We start from the raw sequence: 26,474 nt of genomic DNA on the forward strand, positions 1-26,474 counted from the left end.
GGGACCACTAGCCACTGTCCTACCCACACATTGTGACCCAAGACCCAGAGTATGAGGAAAGAGGCTGTGTAGTAAACAAATTAAAACAGCTGTCAACTGTGTATACTTCCACGGGACACGATCAGACCGTCTGTGTGACCTGCTCACAGATTACAACTTGAGACACATAATCCCCAGTTCAGTTTTCTAAATCAGCGATGACCTCCAGTTTCACGGGAGCGCCATGCTGAGGATGGTGCACGGTGGGGGGGGACGGTGGGTGGTTCTGGCCGGCAGGCTTCACTATGGGGACCGGGAAGTGCTCCCTGAGACCGGCTCCCTGGGAGCACAGCTCCTTTTGGTTAAATACATAAACTACCATAAAACCTCAGTTGTAACAACTACCGTGGTGATCATTTCAATGCAATGAATGGCATTAAAACAAACAGAACCAGGGCATGATAAAGAGCGCGAGAGGTGGGAGCAGGGGCACAGCGTGTCATTTAGGTTTATTACCCTGGGTCTCAACCACCCAAGTGGCGCAGACCTGCCTGCACTGCAGCTGAGTCATGTTTGATATTGCAAACAAGAAGCAATAAAAAACTTTTATGGTCCCACGCTATTTCCATCTCTTATTTATTCTCCCCCCCCCCCCCCGCCCTGTTTTTAAGCCATCCTTTTTGTTTTCTTCTTGCTTATTAAGTTGGTTTCTATGGAGATCATGACATCAGTAATCTTGATTAAGCTTAATGGTCTTGAGGCAACATACAGAGTAAAGGTTTTTATACTTCCTTAAAGTGGTTCGGCCCCAGAGAACAGCAACATGAGGACTGAGGACTGAGGGCTTCATGCTGCTTCTCTAATGGGGGCAACACACAGTGGGGCGGGGTGGGGGGGAGGCAGGAGGCAGAGCCCTGCCCCAGGCCAGCTGGCCCGAGGGGGGGGGGCAGCAGAAGCCGCTCCTGCAGAGAGTGACACTCCCGTTTCCAGGGCCCCCGTTCAACCCTTCGCCTCAGAAACACAAATGCCATTTCCCTTTAGACTGGTGAGCATGCCAATAATGGCAACAACTACGCACATACGGCTTTATGGAACTTACTAAATTGTGGAAGACTTTTAATCCACCTGAGACTAACCTGATGTAAAAGCGCTAGGTCCTTGGGGGTGTTTTTTTTTACCCTTAGTCTTTCCCATCTACCAAGAAAGCATATTCTACTTTTTTTTTTTTTTTTTGGTCTTAATCATCTGAGGCTATTTTCCCATTGATTTTTAGAGAGAGGGAAAGGGGGGGGGGGAGAAACATTGATGTGAGAGAGACACATCAATTAGTTGCCTCCTGCACATGCCCTGACCGTGGCTGGGAACTGAGCCTGCAACGGAGGTGCGTGCCCTTGACTGGAATCAAACCCGGTGACCCTTCAGTATGTGGACCGATGCTCTATCCACTGAGCCAAACTGGCTAGGGCATGCTGTACTTCTTAAAGCTAGAATTTAATAACATATATAACATCTAAAAGCTTCCATAAAAAGACCTAAAGACTTAAACTACTTGATAATAATGTGCATTTCTTGATGTAAAACCACTTCATAATGGACAGAGCTGTTTCTATCATTCCTCCACGGGCCAGAGGGAGTGGGCCAGCCTTACAAAAGGCCTTCTTGGTCTGCAGTCTGTTTATATTACTGTTATAATCATAGCGGGGTTACATTAGGGACTTGAGCACCGTGGATTTTAGTATCCACAGGGGGCCTGGAAGAATCCCCCACAGATACCGAGGGGCCGCTGCATTAAGTGAAAATAAAGTTTCAAAACACTATGTACATATGACCCCGCATTTAACTGCATATATGTTTTCCCCCCACAAAAACAGCATCTAGATGTAAAAACACCAAAATGGTAAATAGGTAATCTATAGATAGAGGATTACAGATTTTATGGATTTTTTCTCTATTGTTTAGTCCCCTAAAATTTCTACCATAAATATGGACCGCTTTTGTAATGACATTTTTGTAATTAAGGGGGAAAGATGGGGCTTCCCTGGTCAGCATCTGCAGCTCCGCCCGTCCCCTTTGTCACTGCTCATCCCCAGCTACTTTCAAACGCACAGAGCAAGCCTCCTGCGGGGCCTGCCAGGCCTTGCCTCCCTGAAGGCGGATTTGAAGCAGCCACTCAGCTGCGAAGGCCAGCTCCTGCCCAGGAGCTCAGGTCCGAGGGCGCTGGCCCGCGCTTCCCAGGCAGGCAGCTGATGCGTGGGGCACTTCTGGGCCTCTGTGGCATCATTACTCTGGCTCTGCAGGGAACAGAGGCCTTTCCCCCTCCTGCTGGGTTGTGCGAGAACCCGATCAGCCTCGGGATTTCTGTTCCGTTGGAAGCTGTGGCAGCTCTTCTGAGGAGCAACACCACGACTCAGAGCGGACTGAAACAGAATACGCACCGCCGGTGGCCGGCACACCCAGCAAGCCCTCCATTGCACCCCCGGGGTCTGGGTGGGTGCTTTCTTTGCGGCTGATCCTTCCTCAAAGTCCATGCAAGTCCCCAGAAGGGTGATGCAGAAAAGATAAAAGCGGGGGAGGTTTTGTTTTAGAAAACGGAAAGAACTGAAGCTTTTATAGTAGTGTGCCATCACACATGTGTGCAGAGCTCTGAGTGATGGGGAAGCGCCACTCCGGAAATAGAAAGGAATCAGCTGCCCGACCAGCACTTCGCTGCGAGCAGGAGTGCTGGGCTGATCTGAGCATGACGGAATACAGAACGGTGCAGCCACTTTGGAAAAGGGTTTGGTACTTCCTCACAGAGGTAAACATAGAGTCACCATATAATTCAGCAGCCTCCTCCTGCCTACATCCCCAAGAGAAAGGAAAATGTTGCTGTGGACATTCATGCACAGGTTTTTGCACAGGTTTTTATGTGGATAAAAATTTGTGTGGCTATTTAACCACATAAAAACCTGTGCATGAATGGTCACAGCAACATTATTTATATTAACCAAACAGTGGAAACTAGTCAAATGTCCACCAACCAATAAAATGTAGTTTATCCACATAACAGAATATTATTCAGCAGTAAAAATACTGCGGAACAGACGAACCTTAAAAACACGCTGAGTAAAAGAGCCCAGTAACATAATACCACATATTGCATACTTCTACTTATACAAAGTGTCCAGAACAGGCAAATTTATAGAAATAGAAAGTAAATGAGTCATTGCTTAGGGATGGAAGTAGGGTTATAAGGTGTGACTGCCAATGGCTTTCTTTTTGGGTGACAAAAATAGTCTTAAATTAGTTAGTGATGATGGTTGTTCAACTCTGAAGATACTAAAAAAAACACAAGCAAACAACAACAAAACACCCACAATAAATTATACAATTTAAATGGGTGAATTATATGATATATGACTTATATGTCAATAAAGCTGTTAAAAAGAGAGAGAGAGATGAGCAGGGAAGGAGGGTGAATGGGAGGAAGAAGAGATATTATCCTATAATATCTATTCTAGAAAATGAGAATAAGATGTAGGATTGATTTTTGACAATACAGAGAGGATAAGACATAACTCTACTTTTTAAAGTATATATATTTTTATTAATTTCAGAAAGGAAGAGAGAGAGAGAGATAGAAACATCAATGATGAGAGAGAACCACTGATTGGCTGCCCCACTGGGGATCAAGGCTGCAACCCGGCATGTGCCCTGACTGGGAATCGAACCATGACCTCCTGGTTCATAGGTCGATGCTCAACCACTGAGCCATGCCAGCCAGGCGAGAAATAACTTTAGTTTTCACAATTTCTTGTCTTGGCACACCCTAAAGACTTCATTTTGCTACTCTATCACAGCCCAATTCTAAACAGTGCCAAGGCCTGTCAATCATGCCACTAGTGCACATCCTGTCCACCCCCACCTCCCAACTAAACCTTCAGTCTCGTGTCCTGGACAATTACTTGAGCACTTTATGACAATACCACGAAGCCATGTACAACAAGGAATGGAACCTTGAGAAATTCATAGTGTCACCTACATATGGGATCATAATTTTCCCCTCCTTTCCCAGCAGCCACCACTGTCACTGTGGAAGGTTTGCCAGAACAAGCAGATGCAACAAAGAGAAAAGGCAGATGGCCTGGATCAGCTGGTGTCCCACTGACCCCAGCACACCAGCCTGGACTGTGTGTCTGCTCCTCTGGTCAAGCCCAGCCAGGGTGAGGATCAAACCCGAGAGTGAATGGCTCAGCCAAAAGGCAAGTCCAAACTGTTGTGGGGGAAAGCCAGCTATCGGCAGGTCACCTTTTGATTACGCAGCTGGTGCCAAAGATCTGGGAGATTCCAAAAGGTCTTCTTCCTTTTCTGTGGCTCAGTCTTCCTACCATAATTCAGGATATAAGCACTTTCACTCTGTGCAGAAGACAGTGGATATACAGTGGTTGAAGGTATGAAATTTGGCATCCAACTGCCTGGATTTGAGGCGTGGTCACTGAATTAGCCTTTGCACATGTCATTTGCTCTCCCTCCTGCAAGCCTGTTTTCTTTATGTACATTGAGGATGATAGTAGCAGTAACTATTTAAAGTGCTGATATGAGGATTAAAATGAGATAATTCATTTATGGGAATGCCTTTAGCAAGAGCTAAATATATAATTATTATTATTATTAGTAGTAGTAGTTGTTGTTGTTGTTTCTTACTCTATAATCTTTCTAACAGGGAGGGATTATAATAGTAATGAGAATCCACAGATTTATAACTCATTCTGATGTAAACATATATACCACGTATAGTACTGAACTCGATAGTGTTCAGAGAATTGGAAAGAAATGACTATAGACCTTGTACTGTTTGTTTGGAGAAAAAACAAGAGCTCATGAAGGGATTTATATAAATTATTCTAAGGATTCACCATAAATCAGAGAAAATGCATTTCCCATGGGTAGCTTAAATGTGTAGGAAATGGCTTGAAAATGAAAACTTGACTCATGGCGGGGATTTAAAGTGGGTTAATTTCATTTCAAGAAAATAGCATCACGGCCACATAAATAACGATCCGTGCATATAGGATGCTGAAAAACAGGGTTTATCTTTTCAGAAACTTCTACTAAGGAGATACAACAAGGCTAATTTGAACACACGCGCACGTGTGCACACAAACTTGCGCCTCAACCGCAAGTACAACCAGGAGAAGCCTGAGTGAAAGTTTCCAAGTTGAAGGAAGAGGCGGGAAACAATGAAGCTGGGGAAAATCTAGCAGGTGCGGGGAGGATAATGCCATTTCCCAGCGCAGCAGATGTACAAGTGAAACAGTATCCAGCACAGTCCATCAGATGGTAATTATAGCTGGACGAGGTAAGAACAGCCAAGATGAAAAGGGGCAATTCAAAGGGTAACTGATGCCAGCGAGTGACATCTTCCCGAGAGATCACATACCAGAAAAAGCAGGCCAGCACTTAGCTGTAAGAGGGGGTGCATCTTGGGGGTGGAGGGGTGGGTTGTAAATAAGCCGTCATTTTTCTTTGGGAAAAGGATAAAGGAAAAATGGAGGCCTTAAAGAATTCATTAGTGGGGAATGAAACAGACCATCTCTAATAAGCAACCATAAAGGAAATGACGGCAGTCACCGAGTGCTCTGCAAGTATGATTCCTAAAACGATTCTGTCGTCTGAAAGATGAGGGATTGATTCGGCCACAAAATTTTTTGAAGGCGAGGCGGGGAGAGAGATGTGCACGCTGTAATTCTATGAACACCGAAAACCAAAATGAAGAAGTAGCGTGATGAAAAAAGTGGGTGATTGGAAGCATCTATTGATACGGATACTGAAGCAAGAACAGGAGCTGTTTGAGTTCCAAGCAGATTTTCTGGTGTTTAATATCACGAGTCAGAGTCGCTTCAAATCCCAGTGCTGGGAAGTGAACAGTGCTGGGGACCAAACTCATTCACTCCGGAAAGGCTCTGTAGCGCGGGTCCCACCCCAGGGCGCCAGGGGTGCATCTGGCTCTCACCGCTGTGGGCCAGGCAGCCCTCTCCCTCCTCAGGGTTGAGGACCTGAGCAGTCCCATCTTAATACTGACACTAGAGTGTAAGCTCCTTGAGGGCAAGGGCTGATCGCAGTCATTTCTGCATCCCCGTAGCAGGGCAGGAAGGAGGAAAGCAAGCTTGCTCACAGACCCGCCCCAAAGTAAGTGTGGGTCCACTTGTTTCGGCCTCTGATTAGCATGGCCTTTCCATCCCTTCAGCCAGATTCTGAGTGTCTCCCGAGACCGCAGTTCTCGTACAAGTGGGCCACGCTCATTTATTTAGTAAAGAATTGCCATTGGAACAATTCTCAGAATGTAAATGCAAACGCCAGGAACGCCCATTCAAGCTAAGAAATGACTCTTTCAGGCCCATCCCACGGGGTTCTGGTCTTCGTTGGAAAAAGAGCCCTCTCTCTTGTCCAGGCATCCATCCTGATTGGCCATGGAGATATGATGATGACTCTTTGGGGCCTACCTCTGTCATGTGTGATGAAAATCATTTACATGTTTTCCAGGTCCTTTCTTACGGCCTGATATGGGGCAGGCTGTCAATTAATAGAAACAATGGGGAAGATATTGTGGCAGGAACACCTATCGTCCAAACCAGGCAGAAAGGACCAGGGCCTAGGGGTGGGAGGGACTATCTTTCCTGCCACGCGGTAATGAATTTCAATCACTGCTGGCTTGTGCCAGATTCAAATTGGCAACCCACGGAGATGAAACGCTTTCTATCCCATTACTCATGCCTGGAGGGATCTGTTTCCTGGAAGACTGGCTTCCCAGGTGAAAGGGAGGGATGAACGGTCACTCTGAGGTGGTTTAAATCGGATAAAAGGTATGAGCGATGGGTGCCCAGCGAGAGAAATATGCAGACATGGAGGGGGAGCTAAGGGGCCATCTGAATCTCCATGCACTGGGGGAGGGGATATAAAACGTAAAGGTCAAAAGCCCAGAATTCATCTAGTAAGGAAACTGCTTAAGCTCACTTAGTTCAAGGCTGCAATACTATTTGCTCTTCTAAAGAAAAAAAAAATCAGTGCACTCATGACTGTGTAGAAAGTCCTAAAAAATTCCATTTGGCTCATTTCTTCTCTGATTAGCAGCCTAAAACATTAAATCTACCTAAAATGTTAAGAAGAAAACTTTTAAATAATATAATGTAGTATTTTAACTTTTGAACATCTAGGTCCCATCACATGTGGATTATGCTCTTGATAATCCTTTCATCAAACTTTCAAGATTTCTGAAATTTTTACTAAATCTAAATCTCTACCAAAACCTTCTGAGGAATGAATACAAGTAGCAGTAAAAGTGCTTCTTAAAAAGGCCAGACTTCACCAATACAATGAACAACGCAGCGCAACCTAACAGGTACCGAGCATCAGCTCGACCCGGGTAAGCGGTGGCCTTTCTGGACCAGGGACTTCAACAGCCTGTCCTCTGCTCTGTCCTGAAATAGGCGGGGGCTCCGGGGGTCCCAGAACACTTACAGGACCACAGAAAAGGTTGTTAAATGTGAGCAACGATTTCATTCACTCCACCGGGTAAGTAATGACAGGACTGTTTTGAACGAAACACCATGTGTTCTCTGGCTATCTCCCACCGGAAGCTCCAGCTCACGTCAACGTTGTCAGACTGTCAGGCTCTGGAGGTTTGGAGGTGGGGCTGGGGGGCGAAGAGGCGCCTGGTGCTCAGAAGAACAGCGCCCTTGCTATCCAGGCAACAGCTCCGTACCCCGCCCTCCGGCCCAGCCCTGCCACTCCTGTCATCAGCGGACTGTTCTGGCCCAGTCACATGTTCCATCCATACCTGAAGGTGTCTGTCTCGGCAGTGGCTGCAGAAGGGTAGCGTCTCTCCTCCTCACCTGATCTGACACAGCAGCTGCATTATCTTAAATGCAGCCCCTTCATGACTGATACACACTCTGTTTCAGTGACAGGTACAGATGAAGCCACCCGCCCTGACCCCGAAGCTCTCTTTGCACCACACATGTGGTCTTAGCTCTCATTCCAAAAGACTTGTTTCCCAGGACCTCCACACACAGACGGGTCACCCGGTGGTGCTCCCGGAGGTCCTCCGGATGGGCGTGCACTCCTCTCTCCAGCGTGGACAGAGCGTGAGCTTCCAGGCTGCGGCCCTGCTAGCTGAGACACACCTTGGATCCTGGGTGGAATGATGTGCCCGGGGATTGCGTCAAAATGACCTGGGAGGGCGGGGAAATGGGTGGGGGTGTAGAAGATCCCAAATCGGCCCAGAGTTGAAAATTATGAAGCGGGTTGCTGAGTACCTGGCAGTTTCAGTGTCATTCAACATGTGGTCTGAGACAGGTGCCCGTCGCAAAGCATCACTGGTCTGTGAAGATGTAAGTGTAGAGGCTGAGAGAAGCATCCAGAAGCTTTCATAGCAACTGAACAGAGCAGTTCTATGTCTGTTAAGGCTAGCGATAAAATAAGTAAGCCTGAATTTTGTCTGTTTTTAAATCTCATTTTCCAAGGAACTCACTTGAAGAAATGGGCCAAATGGAACTCACGTTTCACAAAGCTATCAGACAGCACCTCTCAGCGCAGACAGAAGCCCCGCTTCATAGGCGGCCCCCTACTTCTGTACGCTTCACATTTCCTACGTACAGAGTTGGGAGGGGGAGGAATTGCTATTTGCGTTTAGTCTCTACTCCAATATAAATTTAGAACAGTGGTCGGCAAACTGCGGCTCGCGAGCCACATGCGGCTCTTTGGCCCCTTGAGTGTGGCCACGAAGTTTCAATCGCACTGTACGTGCGCGCCCACACGTGGTATTTTGTGGAAGAGCCACACTTAAGGGGCCGTAGTTTGCCGACCACTGATTTAGAACTTGTCAGAAAATAAATATAAATTTACCTTTGACAAAGATACATGTAGATGTCGGACTGAAAGCAGCCTGGGTCACAGTGGGCAGCTGCCTCTGGGATGGGTCTTGGTGGGGGACCCCTCCAGGCACCCACAGTAAAGTGGGAGCAGGGCAGGGGCGCGCTCCTGCAGCGCTGGGGTTGTCGCGAGCTGCTTATTTTAGCACACCCAGCTCTGATGAGCAACCTCTTGGCTCAACGTCTGGAGAGTTTAAACTCTCCACTTTCCTTTTTCTCTCTCTCACATGGACAGCTGTCAGCCCACTGAGGGATTTTTTGAAACTTAGTTAAGTGGAAGTGTATTATTCAAACACTACAAGCCTACATGTAAGCCAGCTTGACAACACCATGCGCATGGCTGTGTGTACATATACATGCCCGTGTGTACATATACATGCCCACTTCCGTTGAAAGCGAACTGGGTTTTATTTCTGTGCCTTTTCTTGTTCTGGGGCCGTTCATTCCACGGCCAAGCCTCCGAGCCACCCCAGAGCAGCGAATCATTCCTGTCCATCATCCTGGCTCCCAGCAGAGGAGCTCACAAACCCAACTTAGGACTCAGGCCCAAACATCTTAGGTGCAGCCCGCCCCATTTTCTCCCTTAGCCTTGTCCGAATTGTGAACGGCCACCTGTGCCTTGCAAGCAACACAGGACGGAAAGGGGGCTCTGCTTTTGAGCACGGGGAAAGAAAACAGAGCTCAGCTGGGGGGCTGGCTCCCGGCCACCTGTCCTGAGACACAGCAGAGCCTGTGAGGGGCCAGGGGGTGAAGGGAGGGGGGAGGCTCCTGTCTTAGGCTTTACTGGGAAATGACCACCTGAGGGAAGGACTGCAGGGGAGCCTCTGCAGGGCACCCCGGGGAGGGCACGCGCGCCAGGCTGCCTGTAATTAAGAAGCAGCCTGCTCCCGAGAAGACGGTGCTGCCACCCCATCTGCCACGCCCGCCCGAGCTGGCACCGCGCCTCCTGCCTGCTGCCGCCGGGCTACCCACCGGTTCCTTGGAGACCTCCTTTGATGGAGCGTTGATGCCAAGCTTTTCCAGAGGATAGACAATCTGTCGTCGTGGTCGCACGGGAACCAAGTAATGAAGGGCGGACGTCAGGGAGTGGGCGTAGGAGCTCTGGAACTGCAAGACAGCAATCTCCACTTAGGGGAGGAAATGTCAGAGCCTCACAGCACAGATGCCTGCGCGTGGCTTCCCAAACACACAGCCCCGCACGCGGCCAAATCGGAGGGGGAAAAACCCAGCAAATAAACAAACACGCTCGCCGAGCAGAGGAATGAATTGCGGATAATGCCTGACACTAATGAAGATAATTACGAGAGTAATTACATTACTCTCTCTGTGGGAATGACAGATAAACAAGTGGTTTGGTTGATGGGATTTTCAGTACAAGTATTTTCCCCAGGAGGATATTCTTCTCCACAGCGAACATGAATCAGCTTCATTTGACCCCATTAAGCTGTGTTATCTGCGTCCTGTTAACCTTTGCGTGTGTGGCGCGAGCTGCTGTAAGGAGGCGCGGAGAGAAAAATGTCATCTGAGGGCAACCGGGCGCAGAGGTGAAAATCCTCCTGTTTGTGAGAGCACAGCCCCTTCCCTGGGCCTCTGGTGATAAAACCCGTGTTTTGAAATAAAATGATGAAACTGGGGAGTGCGGGGTAGGTGGGGGAATTAGAGCGTGTTATTTTGATTTAAATTAATACTAAATTATGACTCAAATGTATGGTTACTGAAATGAACTACGATAAATCGTGTTTCAGGAGAATGCTTTAAATATAAACTTTACTCAATTTTTAAAACTTGGCAGAGAACACTGAACATGGTGATCTTTCTTCCTATGAATTCTTAGGGATTTTGGTGAAATTAATTCAGCGTTTCAAGCATTTAAACATCAAGAGTTTAAACTGTGAAACCCACATTTTTTTTATTGTCTAAAGTTTTACATATGTCTCCCTTTTTCCTGATTGACACTGGGCAAGCAATTCCCACCCTGGGCAAGCCCCCGTCGCCCCAGTGTCTGTGTCCATTGGTTATGCTAATATGCATGCATACAAGTCCTTTTGAAACCAACATTTTAAAAGATATATCGATTGTAATTCAGCTGGAAAATAAAGAAAATAAAACTAAACTGTAGGTGTAGTTTAATAAATAAGCTGGTTTACCTGTGACTTACTTGCTATTCTAAAATGCCCCCAGGCATTTCTAAGAGCTTCTAGAAGGGATTTCTAAAATCCTTCCCCACAGAATCTCGCAGCCTGACTTTACCCACTGAGCACAGACTCAGGAGCTCCCAGCCAGAGCTCTGTCCATGTCCAGGGAGATCTCTCAGTCCATGTCCGCGCTGGGGGGGTTGGAGGAAACCATCTTCATAACATGAGCCCGGAGCTCACTCTCACTTCTGTCGCCTGGGGACTCATTTACAGCAGAATCTGAAAATCCTGACCTGAATTGTTTGGTACTGCTTCTTACACTTGTTTAAATGTATATGTGTGAGTCGCCCGGAAGTGCAGACTGAGGAAATCTGTTCCCAACTGTATCTGCGCCCCATATGAAACAGTGCATAGCATATTCCGAATCTATGTAAATACGTGGGCATTCAACAGAATGTCCAAGATGCTGTTTGTATTATGGATGCAAAAGAACTTTCTATCAGCTTGGCGCTGGCATGCAACATGATGAGTAAAAACTAAGAGTTTAATATCACAACCCGAAGGTCACCAAGCTGGCAACTGGCCGACAGCAAACTAAAAAGAAATTGTGCAGGACCAGGATCTTCCAGCAAAACTGTTACCTTCCCATCTCATTAAGCTCAAATCTAGGGCATTCACACTGATGCAGTGCTGCATTGTGGCCAAAAATAAAAATAAAAAAATCATCACTAAAACATGTCTGTATCCCAATAAAACTCTTTTCCACATTTTTCCTTCTTTCTTTCTTCACCATTCCCTATATACTTCTCTAAAAGGCTTTTGTTATGTGACTGTACTCATACACTTTAGAGTGTTTTTAAGTTTAATGTATAAGACCATTTAAAAAATGCTTAGCTCACTTGTAGAAATATGGTAACATCAGAGCTTCTAGGCAGAGCGTGAGAAAGTTTTCGGTCATGAATGGGATCTGGGACAGTTTCTACCTAGTCTGGAGGTGGAATCTCATCACCTCTCAAGCTGAGGACCAGGCTGCCAGTGGTGGAGGAACAGCATGCAGGAAACGCCTGGGAAATCCAGCTTGAAGAGGCCCTTCCCTGAGGAGCAACCAGGACACTGTAGTGAGTGTGTACATACGTGTGTGTGTGTGCGCGCGCACATGCACAGGGTGGGACAAAAGTAGGTTTACAGTTGTGAGTACGTGAAATACAGAGGTAATTCTTGTATTATTTTTATTGTGTGATCTTCCATAGGAACAACTGTAAAGCGACTCTTGCCCCACCCTGTATGGGAGACTCAACTAGGCACTTTGAACAGACAGAGGAATATCTCTGCCTTCATGGAAAAAGATAACATGTTAGCTAGCGAAAAGTGCCACGAAGAAGGCTAAAGCAGGATAAATGAGTGCAAGACGAAGAGCTTGCTCTCTGTGCAGGCACACGGACAGACTGCCTACACAGCAGGTATGTGCTCACTAGAAAAGCATCAGCTACGTAAGCGTAACAAGTAGGGTGCCGAGTTCTAAGGGCACTTGCTAGGGACAGGTTAAGTCAGCATCACGCATCTCCACCTTCTACCCATTCCTTTTATGCGGTGATTATAGTGCTTATTTGAATGCTGTGACTGCACATCAGCCTCACAGGATTGAGCTGACTCTTTCTATGGGTTCGTCACTCAAATGCTCTTTGCCTGAAGAACACGATGGGATCTTTCTGGCTTTTCCCTGGTGCGTCATAAGGAATGGTTTGGTTTTCATGACCCTCGGAGCACTGCTGCATCGTTTTCAGTGTCTGTTTTGTCAACGTGGAAAAGCCAAGAAATTGTTCGACTAGTTCTATTGGTTGTGATTGTCCCAGAAATTCAAACCCTGAACCTTCACTGTGGTGGAAGGGCCAAACTCAGTCTGGCCACTGGAATTCAGAGCCTCGCTATAATCCAAGTCCACCGAGCGAGGTCGGAACAGAAGATGGCACGCAGCACCAAGGCCACTGTGAACGCTGACCCGTGGGAAACACGAGGGACCGTGCCTCTCACCTTGCCCTCCCGGGAAGCCGGGTAGATGGGGTAGTAGAGACAGGACTTGTGTCCCAGGCGGAAGATCTCCTTCAGGAAGAACTTGGTGTAGTGCCGGAAAATGGGGTTGATGGCGAAATGGAACAGGTGCGCGTGCTCCTGGCGCTGGTGGTGGCTGAAGTAGATGAAGTCTTCGATGTTGTAATGAGACCGGATGTACTCTATATCCTGCAACGGGGCGAGGGCAGGACAGGTGAGCACATGTGTTAAACAGACGGCATGTGTTTGGTGATAAATACATTTTAAAAAGCTGTCTAGGTACCATAGTAGGAAATATGTTTTTCTCCTCTGATTTACTACTTCATTCTCCTTGCTAATTTTTAAGAATTAAAAATTCTGTCTCACGAAAGCCATTGTTCTGATGGCTTGTCTCTGAGGCTGCCTAGCTGTGGATTTGTTCCTCACAGAGAGCATTGCGTCCCTGCTAGTGACCAGGTGGCAGGGCGGCAGCTCTTCGCCGCGGATGGGCAAAGGGGGCATGAGCTGGTCAGCACGACCGACCACTCATGTGCAGATGTCAGGAGCAGGACAACCCCCCCAACAGCATCCACTGGACTCGTTACTGTTCCCATCGCATGTTAATGTGGAAACGAGCCGCCCCACAAGTCACACACTTTGATTGGCACATGTGGCTGGGTGGGCCTACAATAAAACTGTGAGGCTGGACCTCATCCATCGGCACTCCTTAACTTGTTATCTCTCTGTGGCACAGTCACACGCCGCTTCACAACTGGGATACACTCTGAGAAATGCGTCGCTAGGTGGTCTTGTCATGCGAACAGCATAAAGTGCAGGTACACAAAACGTAGATGGTACGCCTCTACCTACATAGGCTGTATGGTCTAGCCTGTTGCTCCTAGGCCACGAGCCTGTATTGCATGTCACTGTACAAAACAGCACAAGATTAAATCAAGCACAAGAGAAAACGATGGCATCGAGAGACTCAGTAAACCCGAGATGTCTAAGATGCCATACTGTTTTACCGCAGACTTTCTTTTATTTTTGTGAATCCTCCCCAGAGGATATTTTCCCACTGATTTTTAGAGAGAGCGGAAGGGAGGGGGAGAGTTAGAGAGAGAGAAAAGTCGATGTGAGAGACACACATCGAACGACTGCCTCCCGCATGCATCCGGGCCAGGATATCCAGCCTGCAACGGAGGTACGTGGCCCTGGCGGGAAACAACAGTCTGCAGGCCAAACCCGCTGGGGCCAGGCTTTATTGTTTATAAGTAGAAAGAATACATTTTAAAGTAACAATGAAAAGTATAGCACATTATGTAACCCAGCAACATAGTTATTTATCACCATTACCAAGTGTTACGTACTGCATGTAACTGCATGTGCTACACTTTTATATGACTGGTGGGTTTGTTTACACCAGCATCGCCACAAAAACGTGAGTGAGCACTGCACTGGGCTATGACATTAGGACGGCCCTGACGGTGATAGGAATTTGTCAGCTCTATTATACCCTTATGGAACCACCGTCCTATATGTGGTCTGTCATGGACGTTGTTATGTGGCACATGACTGTATATTTTTTTAATTTTTAAATTGATTTTTAGAGATAGAGGAAGGGAGAGAAAAAGAGAAACATTGATGTAAGAGAGAAACATTGATCGATTGTCTCCTGCACTCGCCCTGACCAGGGATCAAACCTGCAACCTGGGTATGTGCTTTGACCAGGAATCAAATCTGCCAAGTTTTAGTGCACAGGACGACACTCCAACCACCCGTATACCTTTTTACACGGTGGAAGGTCATTTAAAGGACCGGTGAGTGTTTACTTGTGAAAGGAAATACTGCACACACGGCTCCTACTTCTTTTGGGCCGGGCAAAAACCAGGGCACGTGACTCTCTCATGACAGCAGTGCACACACTTGATATGCAGGAAAAATCAAACCGCGTGCAGACTGAAAAGCACCTACTTATATTTCGTCTTACTTTTCACAGTAAAAATGTCCTAAAGGCACACTTTCAAGAAGAGGAGTTGGCCCGGATGGCATGGCTCAGTGATTGAGCGTTGACCTATGAACCAGGAGGTCACAGTTCAATTCTCAGTCAGGGCACATGCCAGGGTTGCAGGTTTGATTCTCCGTGTGGGGCATGCAGGCGGTAGCCGAGCAATGATTCCCTCTTATCATTGATGTTTCTGTCTCTCCCTCCCTCTCCCTTCCTCTCTGAAATCAATAAAAAATTTCTTTTTAAAGAAGAAGAATTGAAAAATGCAAGGAACTTTATTTATGCTGTGATTGGCAAGGCTGACACTGGAATATCCTGGAAAACTGTGAGGGTTGTGTCTAAGCTCCTCAAGGTTCCTTGTCTTTCCAGCACACACACACACACACACACACACACACACACACGCACATGCACACGCATGCATGCACGCACATGCACACACACGCGCGCACGAAACGGGGTTTGGGGTAACCAGGCCAGTGTGGTATCCAAGGGCAATTCTGGCAATGTCTGACCTTTCTGTCTGCATTGACCCTATACCTGCCTTTACACTTAACATGTTTTACTTAATTATCAAGGAGGCATCCCTCATTATAAAATAAAATGAGTAATAAGTGTAGGGCTGAGAAATCGGTAGAAACCAAAACAAAGAACCAATAGAGGTTATTAGCTCAAAACAGCAGATGGGCCATGTGCATCTAATTTTCTTCCCATCCCAAATCCCTTACACTTAAACAAAAAATTATTTCTAAAATAATGAGGGGGAGTGATGAAGAGACAAAAGAGTAAGGCAGTTTCACCTTAGAAGGAAACATACCGAAGTTCTCTACCACTAGGTGAACCCTTCCTACCTTGGTCCTTGCCTGCTGCCGCCAGTACCACCACCAAGCACCACAAGAAGAAGCCAGACAACTGGTGCCCCTCCCAGTGATATGAGGAGTGGGCAGGCCTCCAGTGACTGGGGAGAGGCAATGGAGACAACTGTCAAGCATACCCATGCCAGACAGCCATACTGGTAATCTGATCTGTCATTCATGACATGAACAGACTTTGGAGGAAAACTGACAAATGCAAAAGACCAGAATAGGGAAACATACAACTTACACTCCAGAGAAAACAGAGGTTATTTAGGGAACAGAAGAGAATTAAAAAAAAAAAAAAGCTACTCACTGTCCTCAGAGGTACCACAAAGGATCTTGAATGTAACATAACAAACAAGCGGCTACAAAAAAGAAACAAGAGACTTGGAAGTTAAATATATGAACTCTGAAATTAAAATTCCAAAAGGGGGCCTGGATAATAGAATAGACGTGACTGAAGACTGAATTAGGGATCCAGAAGACAAATTAAAGAAATCTAGAAAAATGTACAAGAGATTAACAAATATGAGAAAAAAGTTAAAAGATAGTAAAGGATCAATTAAAAAAGTCTAATATCCATCTAAAAAGGAATCCAAAAAGAGGAGAATAGAGAAAATGAAAGGGAAGAAACAGTTAATAAAATCATAGAAGAAAGATGTTCCTAAGTTCAAAAAAGGCATAAGACACTTCTTCGTAAAATTTCACAAATTCAGGTATAAAAAAAACATAGAAGAAAACATACCAAAGAGAGAGAGAAAACAAACACATATTTATTTATATCAGTGACCTTGGACACTGAAAGACAATGAGAGTAAAAAAAAATCAACATTCTGATGAGAAATAATTTGTATAAGAATTCTATACACATCCTGGCTAGTGTTTCTCAGTGGTTAGAGTGTCGGCCCACACACCAAGGGTCGCAGGTTGGATTCCCGGTCAAGGGCACATACCGTGTTTTCAGGTTCAATCCCCAGCCCTGCTTGGGCTTGGGCGCGAGGCAAACAATCAATGTGTCTCTCACATTGATGTATTTCTCTCTCTCCCCCTCCTCCCCTTCCTCCAAGGCTCTCTATAATTCAATGGAAAAAAATATCCTCGGGTGAGGATTAACAACAACAAAAAGAATTCTATACACAAGTGAATAAATATTCAAGTGTGAGGACAAAATAAAAGCTTCTTGTATATGTATGTACTCAGAGACACTACCTACCACCCTCTCTAAAGGAATTACTCAAAGACATATTGAATCAAAAGAGAAATGAATCTAAGGATAAGGAGAGTTTGAATACATTAAAGGAATAAAGTCATATGAACATCTCCATAAATGCCAAAAACACATTTGATAAAATTCAACACTCACTCACAATGAAAACTTTCAGTAAGCTAGAAATGGGAGAGAGCTGCCTTGCCTTGATTAACAACTTCTCCCAGTAACTACGGCAAATATTTCACTAAATGGAGGGAAATGCAGAATCATTCCCATTAAAATAAGAAACACCTCAAAAGTACCCATTATAAACACTACTATGCAATGCTATTCTAAACATACAATAAAACTGGGGGGTGGGGGGGGGGTGGGGGATAAGGTATAAACATTTTTAAAAGAAGGCGTGGCGGATGCTGCCTTTCAAAGTTGGCCCTGATGGTAGCCCCTGTCCCTCGCACTATCTACAGAGAGAAGTTGTCACATCATGAGTTGGAGTCCATTTCTCCATCCCTGGAATCTGAGCCTGTCCTGGGACTGCTCTGACCAGTAGAATGATGGTAGAAGTTATGATGGGTCAGAAAAGAACCAGTGAAAAAGCTCTCAGAGCTAATAAGAGCCTTCAAAAAGCTGGTTGAATACAAGAATACAAAATTAATAGTTTTCCCACATATCAAAATAAACATTTTGAAAGTACATTGAAAACAGTGTGTCTATCCACAATACCCAGAAAAATAAAAAAATAAAAACATGTAGAAATAAATCCTAAATGTCCAGGATTGTGTTGGAGAGGGTCCCAGCAGGAAACAGATGGTATGTTCAAATGAGCATAACTGGAGTTTAACAAAGGGACCATTTACAAGGAGGGGGCAGGATGCAGAGAAACCAGTAGCGATGATGTAGCAGCAACTGCAAGCTATTACCACCCTCATGAGAGGTACCGGTTGCTGGAATCCCGTAAGAGTCATGGAGAAGAGGCTGCCTTGAAAAGATGAGGGAATTCAGCAGAGACCAGCCCGAGGCAGCCCAATCTCACTTTCCTCCCTTCCTCTCCTCAGGGTTCCCCATTGGTCAAACCTAACTGGAGCCAAAGGACAAAGCACCCATGATGCTGCCCATCAGGTTAGGCTTCCTGGGACAGAACAAGCTAGAGAAAGGCAGGGAGTGAACCTGCAGGGGTAAACAGTATCCAGCACACACAGCCTGTATGAACAAAGTCACAAAAGTTTTCTGAAGGTCCTAGCTAGTCTGGCTCAGTGGCTGCTAGAGCAACAGCCTGCGGACTGAAGGGTCCCAGGTTTGATTCCAGTCAAGGGCACATGCCTGGGTTGCGGCCTCGTTCCCCAGTCAGGGGCGTGAAGGAGGCAGCCGATCAGTGATTCTCTCTCATCATTGATGTTTCTCTCTCTCTCTCTCTCTCTCTCTCTCTCTCTCTCTCTCTCTCTCCCTTTCACTCTGAAATCAATAAAAAAATATATATTAAGAAGTTTTCCAAAGAACCCAAAAGAATTCAACCACCACTACAACAAAAATAGAGAAAGCTATGTTCCTACAAGAAGCCCCTCAATATTTTATTTGTCAATTCTTCCTAAATTGTTCTATAAAATCTACATAAATATAAATAAATTCATAGTAAGTATTACAAGGTTTATCTGGAAGAGAAAATATCAAAGTAAAACCATTAAAATTTAGGAGAAAAGACAAATGAGAGAAAACTCGCCCACCATATAGCAAAGCACAGAATAATGCAATAGATACCAACAATAAATCCATGGAACAGAATAGAGAGTGAAAATAGATGCAGGCACATGGAAACTTAATAATATAAAGGCAGCATTTTAAATCAGTAAGGCAAAAATGAACTACCAAGTAGTAAGTACTTTGGAGTAACTGTACACTTGGAAAACATAAATTCATATGTCCACTTGACAAAACAGACGCTTGCACGTGCGCACACTCACGCACACACACAGCATGTAAACAAGTGTGAGGAAAAATGTTGGGAGAGACAAATGCCTAACTCTCAATAGTAGTAATCCTTCAGGAAGAGCAGTGGGATTCTTTTTTGCTGGTGGTGGAAGATTATGTGAATTTTTAGAATGTGAATGTGTTCATGTACTCTTTGTAATATTTTAAACACTTTTGAACTGAAAAAATGAAAATTTAAGAGGCTGTCAAGTGGGATGCAAGGAATAAGAGGCATTCATATTAAATAAGTAAAAATGAAACTTCAAAAGAGGTATTGTGTGCTACTTCATGAAATAAAGAGGCACAATCAAGGAAATTAATACCCATTCCGCAATTTACCATTTCGTCTCTGATCACTGCAATGCCAACTACTTGTTTTGCCACATCAGCTACAAATGCCCGCAGTGGTGTTCCACCCTGAAAAGATGAACATATTTTTAAGACCCTTGAAAATATTGCCATCAATGTTTCTGATAGCAGTCAATAGTAGTTTTGAACCATGATCACACAATGGTCAGAACCACAATCTATCACCACTTACCTTTGGGCCATGTAGCAAGTTACATGGCCGCCCTGTGTTCATTTCATCTTCACTCAACCCTATACGTATTATCATTACTAGTATATCTGCCTCATTTAGGAAAAAAAGAGGTGTAAGAGGCTGAGTAACTTGCCAAGCTCTCCCGCTAGTAAAGAATGACTCTACGATTCAAATGGCATTGCCTTGACTCAGAATCTTTCTTTAGCTCTACATCAGCGGTTCTCGAATACTGTGACCTCAGGACCCCTATGCCCAGAGGACCCCAGAGAGCTTTGGTTTATATGCATATGTCACTGTTTTTTGTATGAGTAATTAAACCTGAGACCATTTTGAATTTTTGTTTAACCTATTAATCGAAACAATTTTTTTAATTTGACAAAAATATTTATAGAACAAGAAGTAGCATTGTTTCATATTTTTGCAACTCTCTGACGTCTGGCTTAATGGAAGACAGTTGGAGTCTCATATCTGCTTCCGCATTCAATATGTTATAACATGTTATTTTGGTTGAAATACATGAAAAAAAATAACAATCTTCACAAAGATACATAGTTGGAAAAGGGAGAAGTATTTAAATAATCTTTGCAGATAATTATGGATTTTCTTTTTTGATGCTCCACCCGAACTCAACAAGTGGTAGTGTTTAAAGAGTAAAATCTTTAAATGTGGAATCTGAAACCATATCAATGAACTTTGTGTGTACTACTACCTAACACTCATCGGTCCACTTTACACTTTGAATGATTCTTTTATATCTACTCATGATTTTGTAGCATCATGTACTGGTTCACACCAAGCTCATTCAGATTTTCCAAATGTTGACCTATTTCATCACAAAATATCAAAACCTCCCATTCGGTATCATCTCCACCAGGCTTATCAGAAAAAGCCTGTTAAGTATTGGGAAGCTGTCAAAGTCACAATGGCAGAGCCTGATTTTTCAAAATTCCAATTTTTTCTTGAAAGCTTGAATTTTAACACAGGGGACAAGTGTTGTCAGTTGTTTTCTTGGAGTGACAAGCTCACCCCTTTTAAAAGAAAATGTCTGCCAACTACCTGAGACTGAATAACCGTATTGTGTCTGCTAATTGTTCCTTCAAGTACAAATGGTGTTCTGTGAAAATGCCGGCCGGGCCAGCATGCAACTCAGGCTATTGCAGAACTGCCTTTCCCTGGAAACAGCCAACAAACTTCAGTCTGCAGCCAAAGAGCTGTGTGAACACTTCCCATTTCCCAAACAGAACACTAAAAATACATGCACGCAAGGATGAGGACTTAATAAAGTTAATGGTTTTTACTGTTTCAAGTGAAACTGACTTTCTCTGGGTGTTTTTTGGGGGGGAATGTTTTTTGGTTTTTTTGTTTTTGTTGTTGTTTTTTAACTGAAATGTCTATTGAGATAGATGTAGACTCACAAGCAGTTGTTTAAGAAAAATACAGAGAGATTCCTTTTACACTTTGCCCAGTATGCCCTACTGGGAACATTTTGCAAAATACTAGTATAATACAACAAGCAGGGAACACACACTGATGCGACTGTGTGTATGTGTGTGTGTTAAGTTCTACCCAATTGTATCCCCTGTATAGGTTCATGCATGTACCACCACAGTCTGGGGGCCACCAGTGAGGAGAACAGCCTCACTTCCTTAAACCTCAGTTTCCTTCTCTTTCTCTTCTTGCTGCCATCTGCTAACACCACGCTGCTCCCCACCACACAATTCTCCCATGGAGGTCCAAGGACATTTCAGGTTGACCCTCCATGGATCACAGTGGTCCCATAACATGATGAAAGGGAAGCCAACCTGGTCATAGCAGGTACTTACAGGGTCTCTGAGAGCCTCATAGTATTGCCTTAAATCGTCCAAGATGCGTTTACTGAGTTTGAGGCTACTGACGAGATTTTGAACACCAGGAGAATCCAATAAATTGGCTAATCTTATCTTAATCGTCCTAGGTAAAGAGAAATACATTTTTTTTAGGTTAAAGTACCAAACATGTATTCTCCCCCAGATGGACACAGAATTATAACATATTTATGTAAGACAACAGTAGTAAATTATCTTTATATGACATTGGGGTTTGATTAATTATAAAAGTAAGTCTTTCACTGTAAGAAACCTGGAAAACACATGAACAAAAAAGTGCAAAGAATATGGCGAAAATTACTGATAATGTCATTAACCAGAGACCACACAAAGTCACCCTTCAGATTCATAGAATTAAAAATGTTCGCGCCATGCTTTATTTCATATGTAATTCATACACAAAGCCAAATTCTTCCTCAAATTTTTTAAGTATGTTAAGATGTTAATAAATTACATTGAACCTAGGCTGGCTTCATGAGTCTTAATTGTTTTATTTTGTTTTTTGTATTGTTTTGTTACTTCTCATCCAATGGTATTTTTTCCATTGATTTTTAGAGAGCATGAAAGGGAGAAATGATGAAGCCCTTGCTGGCTGGGTCTTGAAAATTCACCCACTTCACCAGAGTCTCTCTCTACCATTTTTGATGGACTCTGCCTCAAAGGGCAGAATTTATAGTATTTACTGAGACTTCACACATAACAAAACAGAAAATTTTATGTAAAAGTAGAAAAAAAAGACTTAACAGTGCATTTTAAACCCCAAATGGAATGAATGAATTGTTTTAGACACCTAGAAGTATATGTATAGTCAGCCTTGCAGAATATAAGGCAATTTTGTTGTAGTTGTTTTATTAATCCTCACCTGAGGATATTTTCTCCATTGATTTTTTTGAGAAAGTGGAAGGGAGGGAGCGGGAGAGAGAGAGAGGAGAGAGAGAGAAACATCGATGTGAGAGAGACACATCTATTAGTTGCCTTCCACACTCGCCTTGACCAGGGCCAGGGAACACACATGCAACTCAGGTACGTGCCCTTGACTGGGAATCAAACCCGAGACCTTTTGGTGTGCGGGCTGATGCTCGACCACTGTGCCACACCGGCCAGGGCGATAGGGCAATTTTTTGATGCCCGTGAATCAAAACAACATTATGGAAAGAAGAAACGGTAATTTGAGTCTTTCCAAATTCCAAAGGAGTGATCTGTGTAACAGATCATAACACAATTCAACAGTCACAGTTTAAACCAAACAACAAAACAAAACAATAACGATAACATGAAGTGTTCCATCAGGCTCTATTCGAGGAGGCTGATTAAAAGCACCAGAAGGACCGATATCACAAAAACACTCTCAATAATGACACAGGCCTGAAATGGTATAATGGTGACCTGCTAGGAAAAGTGACGCGGGGCATCGTGACTCACCCTCGGAAAAGCAAACAGAACGCACACACTGAGGGGAGAAACCATTTAGAAGCGAGCTGCCGAAGGGCATTTTTATTTACCAAGCAAAATTGAACATTGGTGGTATGATCTAACGTCGCGGTAAATATTTATTCATAGAAAATAATTTCTAGCACAATACATTTTAGTTGGATAAAAAAAGAAGTTTGAAACATATTCCCCAAAATTAAAAAATGGCAAATTCCAGAAAAGCCTGGTTTGGAAGGGCAGGCAGGTGGACAGAGCGCTCTCCATTCGTGAATAAACAAGAAGGAAAAGCCAGCGTGAAGGTTCAGATGGGCAAGCAGGGCAAAAAGGAAGAATAATAGTTGATACCACATCCTAATCTCATATTAAGTTTGAAAACATCCTAGAAATCATGATATAAAGTAAAAAATGTGAAAACAGTTAGGCCCTGGCCGGTGGCTCAAAGGTTAGAGCCTGCACACAGAGGGGTAGCAGATTAGATTCCCGGTCAAGGGCTGGGGTTTGCTCCCTGCCCTAGGTCGGGGCATGTGCAAGAGGCAACCAGTTGATATGTCTCTCTCACATGGATATTTCTCTCTCCCTCTCTCTCCTCTCTCTCTATTTCTCTTTCTCTCCCCCTCCCTCCCTCCCCGCTTTGAAAAGCAATGGGAAAAATATCCTCAGGTGAAGATTCAAACAAACAAACAAACAAACAATGAAAAAGTCTTCAGCTTGTACAAATTTAAAATGAACAAGTATTAGAATTTGTTCTTTCCTCAAAGACCAGCAGTGGTAAGTGAAATGTGAGGGAGCCTGGCGGCCTTTGTTGGCAGAAGAGGTAGAGGCAGCTAACAGTTGGATGAATGATGAGTCCCGGCCTCACCAGAACGGCCAGAGGCCAGGTGACAAACACAAATATAATTTCCCCAGGGAAGGAACACAAGAATGGGTGGGAGACCAGAACAGGAGGTCATGAAATTTAAAGTAAGCAAACTTAAGACCAAGGACAATTCATCCCAAATGTCAGGAGAAGTGAAGCGAAAAATGGAAGAAAACAACGTACTTGAAAACCATGGTATAAAAAAAGCAGATGCGGATGTCCTGTGCCCTGGCTGTGCCCATGTGGCTTCCTCCCTCAGCTCTTTCCCGAGGGGCCTTCCCCTCACACCCCTGCGTCCCAGCATCTCTTCTCCCCTCACCTGCTGTACTCTTTACACTCCCCCACTTCGCTTACACGATACTATATTTTATCTCTCCCCTTTACTTATGGCTTTCTCCTCTAACTAGAATGCAGGCCCATGAGAGTGAGGATTTCTGTCTGCTTCCCCAGCACCTGGAATGCGGCTGGCACACTCTGCGAAGTCAATAGTCTGTAAGGGTGTGTGCGGGGCCCTCTGGGAAAGGGAGCCTGTGCCTTCGGCCAGCTCTCCCTCTCTGCAGGGGTGCACGGACTGCAGCCCGGAGGCAGCAATCTCTTGCCAAGATGATGGAAGCCAACACCAGGCTATACTGACACCAGGGAGAGCCGAGTGGAAAAAGGAAAGAGTCCAAGACCCCAAAGATTCAAACCCTAAAGCCCTGCTTATCTCCAAGTTATCTGAGTCAATACATGCCCTGTGGTTTGAAGCCATTGTGAATTGGATTTTCTTTTATTTCCAACTGAAAGCATTCCCACTATTAATCTAAGTTTTAGAAATTTATAAAAATGGCGTTAGAAAACCACAGGTTAAAGGCAGGGTGTGTATGAAAAGACAAAAACTAGAGAGAGATTAGAGAAATTAAGGCATTACTTGGCATGATTAGATAAAAATCGGTACAACTGCCATAGTTCGTATGTGCGTTCTTATAAAATCTAGCCCAAGGGTCTGTTTATGCAATACAGAAGGAAGGGCCTTAGCACCTCGAGAGATAACAAAAGGCTTAAAGTGGGTGTGGCTCACATGGTTACAGAAAATCTGTATTTGGAGGGGAGATAGAATCACAATTCTTTTTTGTGTATTTCTTTGTTTTTTATTAATCCTCATGGGACGATATTTTTTCCATTAATTTTTAGAGAAAGTGGAAGGGTAGGGGAGAGACAGAGAGAAACATTGATGTGAGTGAGACACACTAATTGGTTACCTCCCATGTGTGCCCCGACTCCAACCGAGGTACATGCCCTTGACTGGAATCAAACCCGTGACCCTAGAGTCTGTGGGCCAATGCTCTAACCACTGAGAAAACTGGCTAGGGCTCACAATCTACTAAAGGATATACCCATATTCATAAAAATGATATATTCCCCTCCAGTGCTTTTCAATCCTCAATGTGCATACAAAGCAAATGGAGCACTTGTTAATAGCAGAGCACTGTGGGGAGTGGCTCAATGGCCCATTTCTCCAGGAATGTCCCCAGATTTGTGTTGGGCAGTACACTCCTCCCCACCCAACCTCCGAGCTTTGGGAACAGACCTAGCTGATGCCAACCAGCGGCCTCTGGTCCAGTGATGAGTTCCAGATCAGCACAGGACCCAATCTGAGCCAATGAGATGCAAATAGGCTTTTGTACTAGGGCTCCTAGAAGGAGGCATACCACCACTCTTTCCCTGTTGGACTTGGTGTGATTAAAGGTCTAAAGCCACCTCCCCGATCCTGCAACCGCTGAGGAAGCACCAGTCTGAGAAAGGGTCAAGACGGAAGAGACAAATCAAACAGGGTCAGTTTTCTGATTTAGCAGCATTGCCCTTGAATTCTTACTTTGCTCTGGGCACCAATATATTCTCTAGTTACAGAGGCCAATTTGATGGGTTTCTACCACTTGTCAGTGGAAGAATCCTAGCCAATATTCACGTTTGGTGTGGAAAAATTCCAAAATTTAGGCAACATAAAGAAGAACATTAAAAATCATGTACGAGACTCCTAATAGCACCCAGAGGCAACCACTGACCATCTCCCGTGTTACAGGGCAGGTTCCCTGGGTGGCAGCCTCACACAGAGATCTGCATACTGGGGTCTATTAGGGTGAGCTCATGGCACCCTCCACACGAGGTGGGCCTGGGTGGGCACCACAGCATCCATGACATCTGCACGTCTTCTTTCCGTCCATTTAATTTACATGTTTTCTCTTTCTTTGAAAAGTTAGGTCATATTTAAGTGCTGTTTTACATATTGGTATGTTTCATTGGCTAATATTACATTATGAGCATTTTCATTATTAAATATTCTTTAAATGAATCACAAACATAGTTTTAGATTCCTTCATATAGGTACCATAATGTATTTAAGCACTCTCTTACTATTGGATAAGAGTATTTCCAATATTTTTTCATCTTCATACATAAATTTTTGTTTACATCTCAGCAACAAGTTTCATAGGACATATTTCTGGGAGTGGAATTAAAGAGTAACGGGATATGAACTACTTTAGCATTCTGGCCAAATTGCCCTTTGAAATTTCATGTTAATTTACATTCTGACTGGTGCTATATTTGTCTCATTAAGAACTAAATGTTTCTGCTGAAACTGGTTTGGCTCAGTGGATAGAGCGTCGGCCTGCGGACTCAAGGGTGCCAGGTTCGATTCCGGTCAAGGGCAT

At 44.5% G+C, this 26,474-nt stretch overlaps 1 protein-coding gene across 1 annotated transcript in view; it reads right to left on the reverse strand.

Annotated features, from left to right (window-relative positions):
* Positions 1-26,474, reverse strand: part of CFAP61 (cilia and flagella associated protein 61) — a 239,479-nt gene that overhangs the window by 132,835 nt on the left and 80,170 nt on the right. Inside the window, exons 14-17 of the mRNA XM_059705429.1 lie at positions 21,453-21,579; positions 19,428-19,505; positions 13,055-13,261; positions 9,861-9,995 (exon numbers count right to left, since the gene is read on the reverse strand). Of these exons, the coding sequence (XP_059561412.1) occupies positions 9,861-9,995; positions 13,055-13,261; positions 19,428-19,505; positions 21,453-21,579 (547 nt within the window). The remainder of the gene's footprint in view (positions 1-9,860; positions 9,996-13,054; positions 13,262-19,427; positions 19,506-21,452; positions 21,580-26,474) is intronic.

Source organism: Myotis daubentonii, chromosome 8 (assembly GCF_963259705.1).
Source record: "Myotis daubentonii chromosome 8, mMyoDau2.1, whole genome shotgun sequence".
NCBI classification, from domain to species: Eukaryota; Metazoa; Chordata; class Mammalia; order Chiroptera; family Vespertilionidae; genus Myotis; species Myotis daubentonii.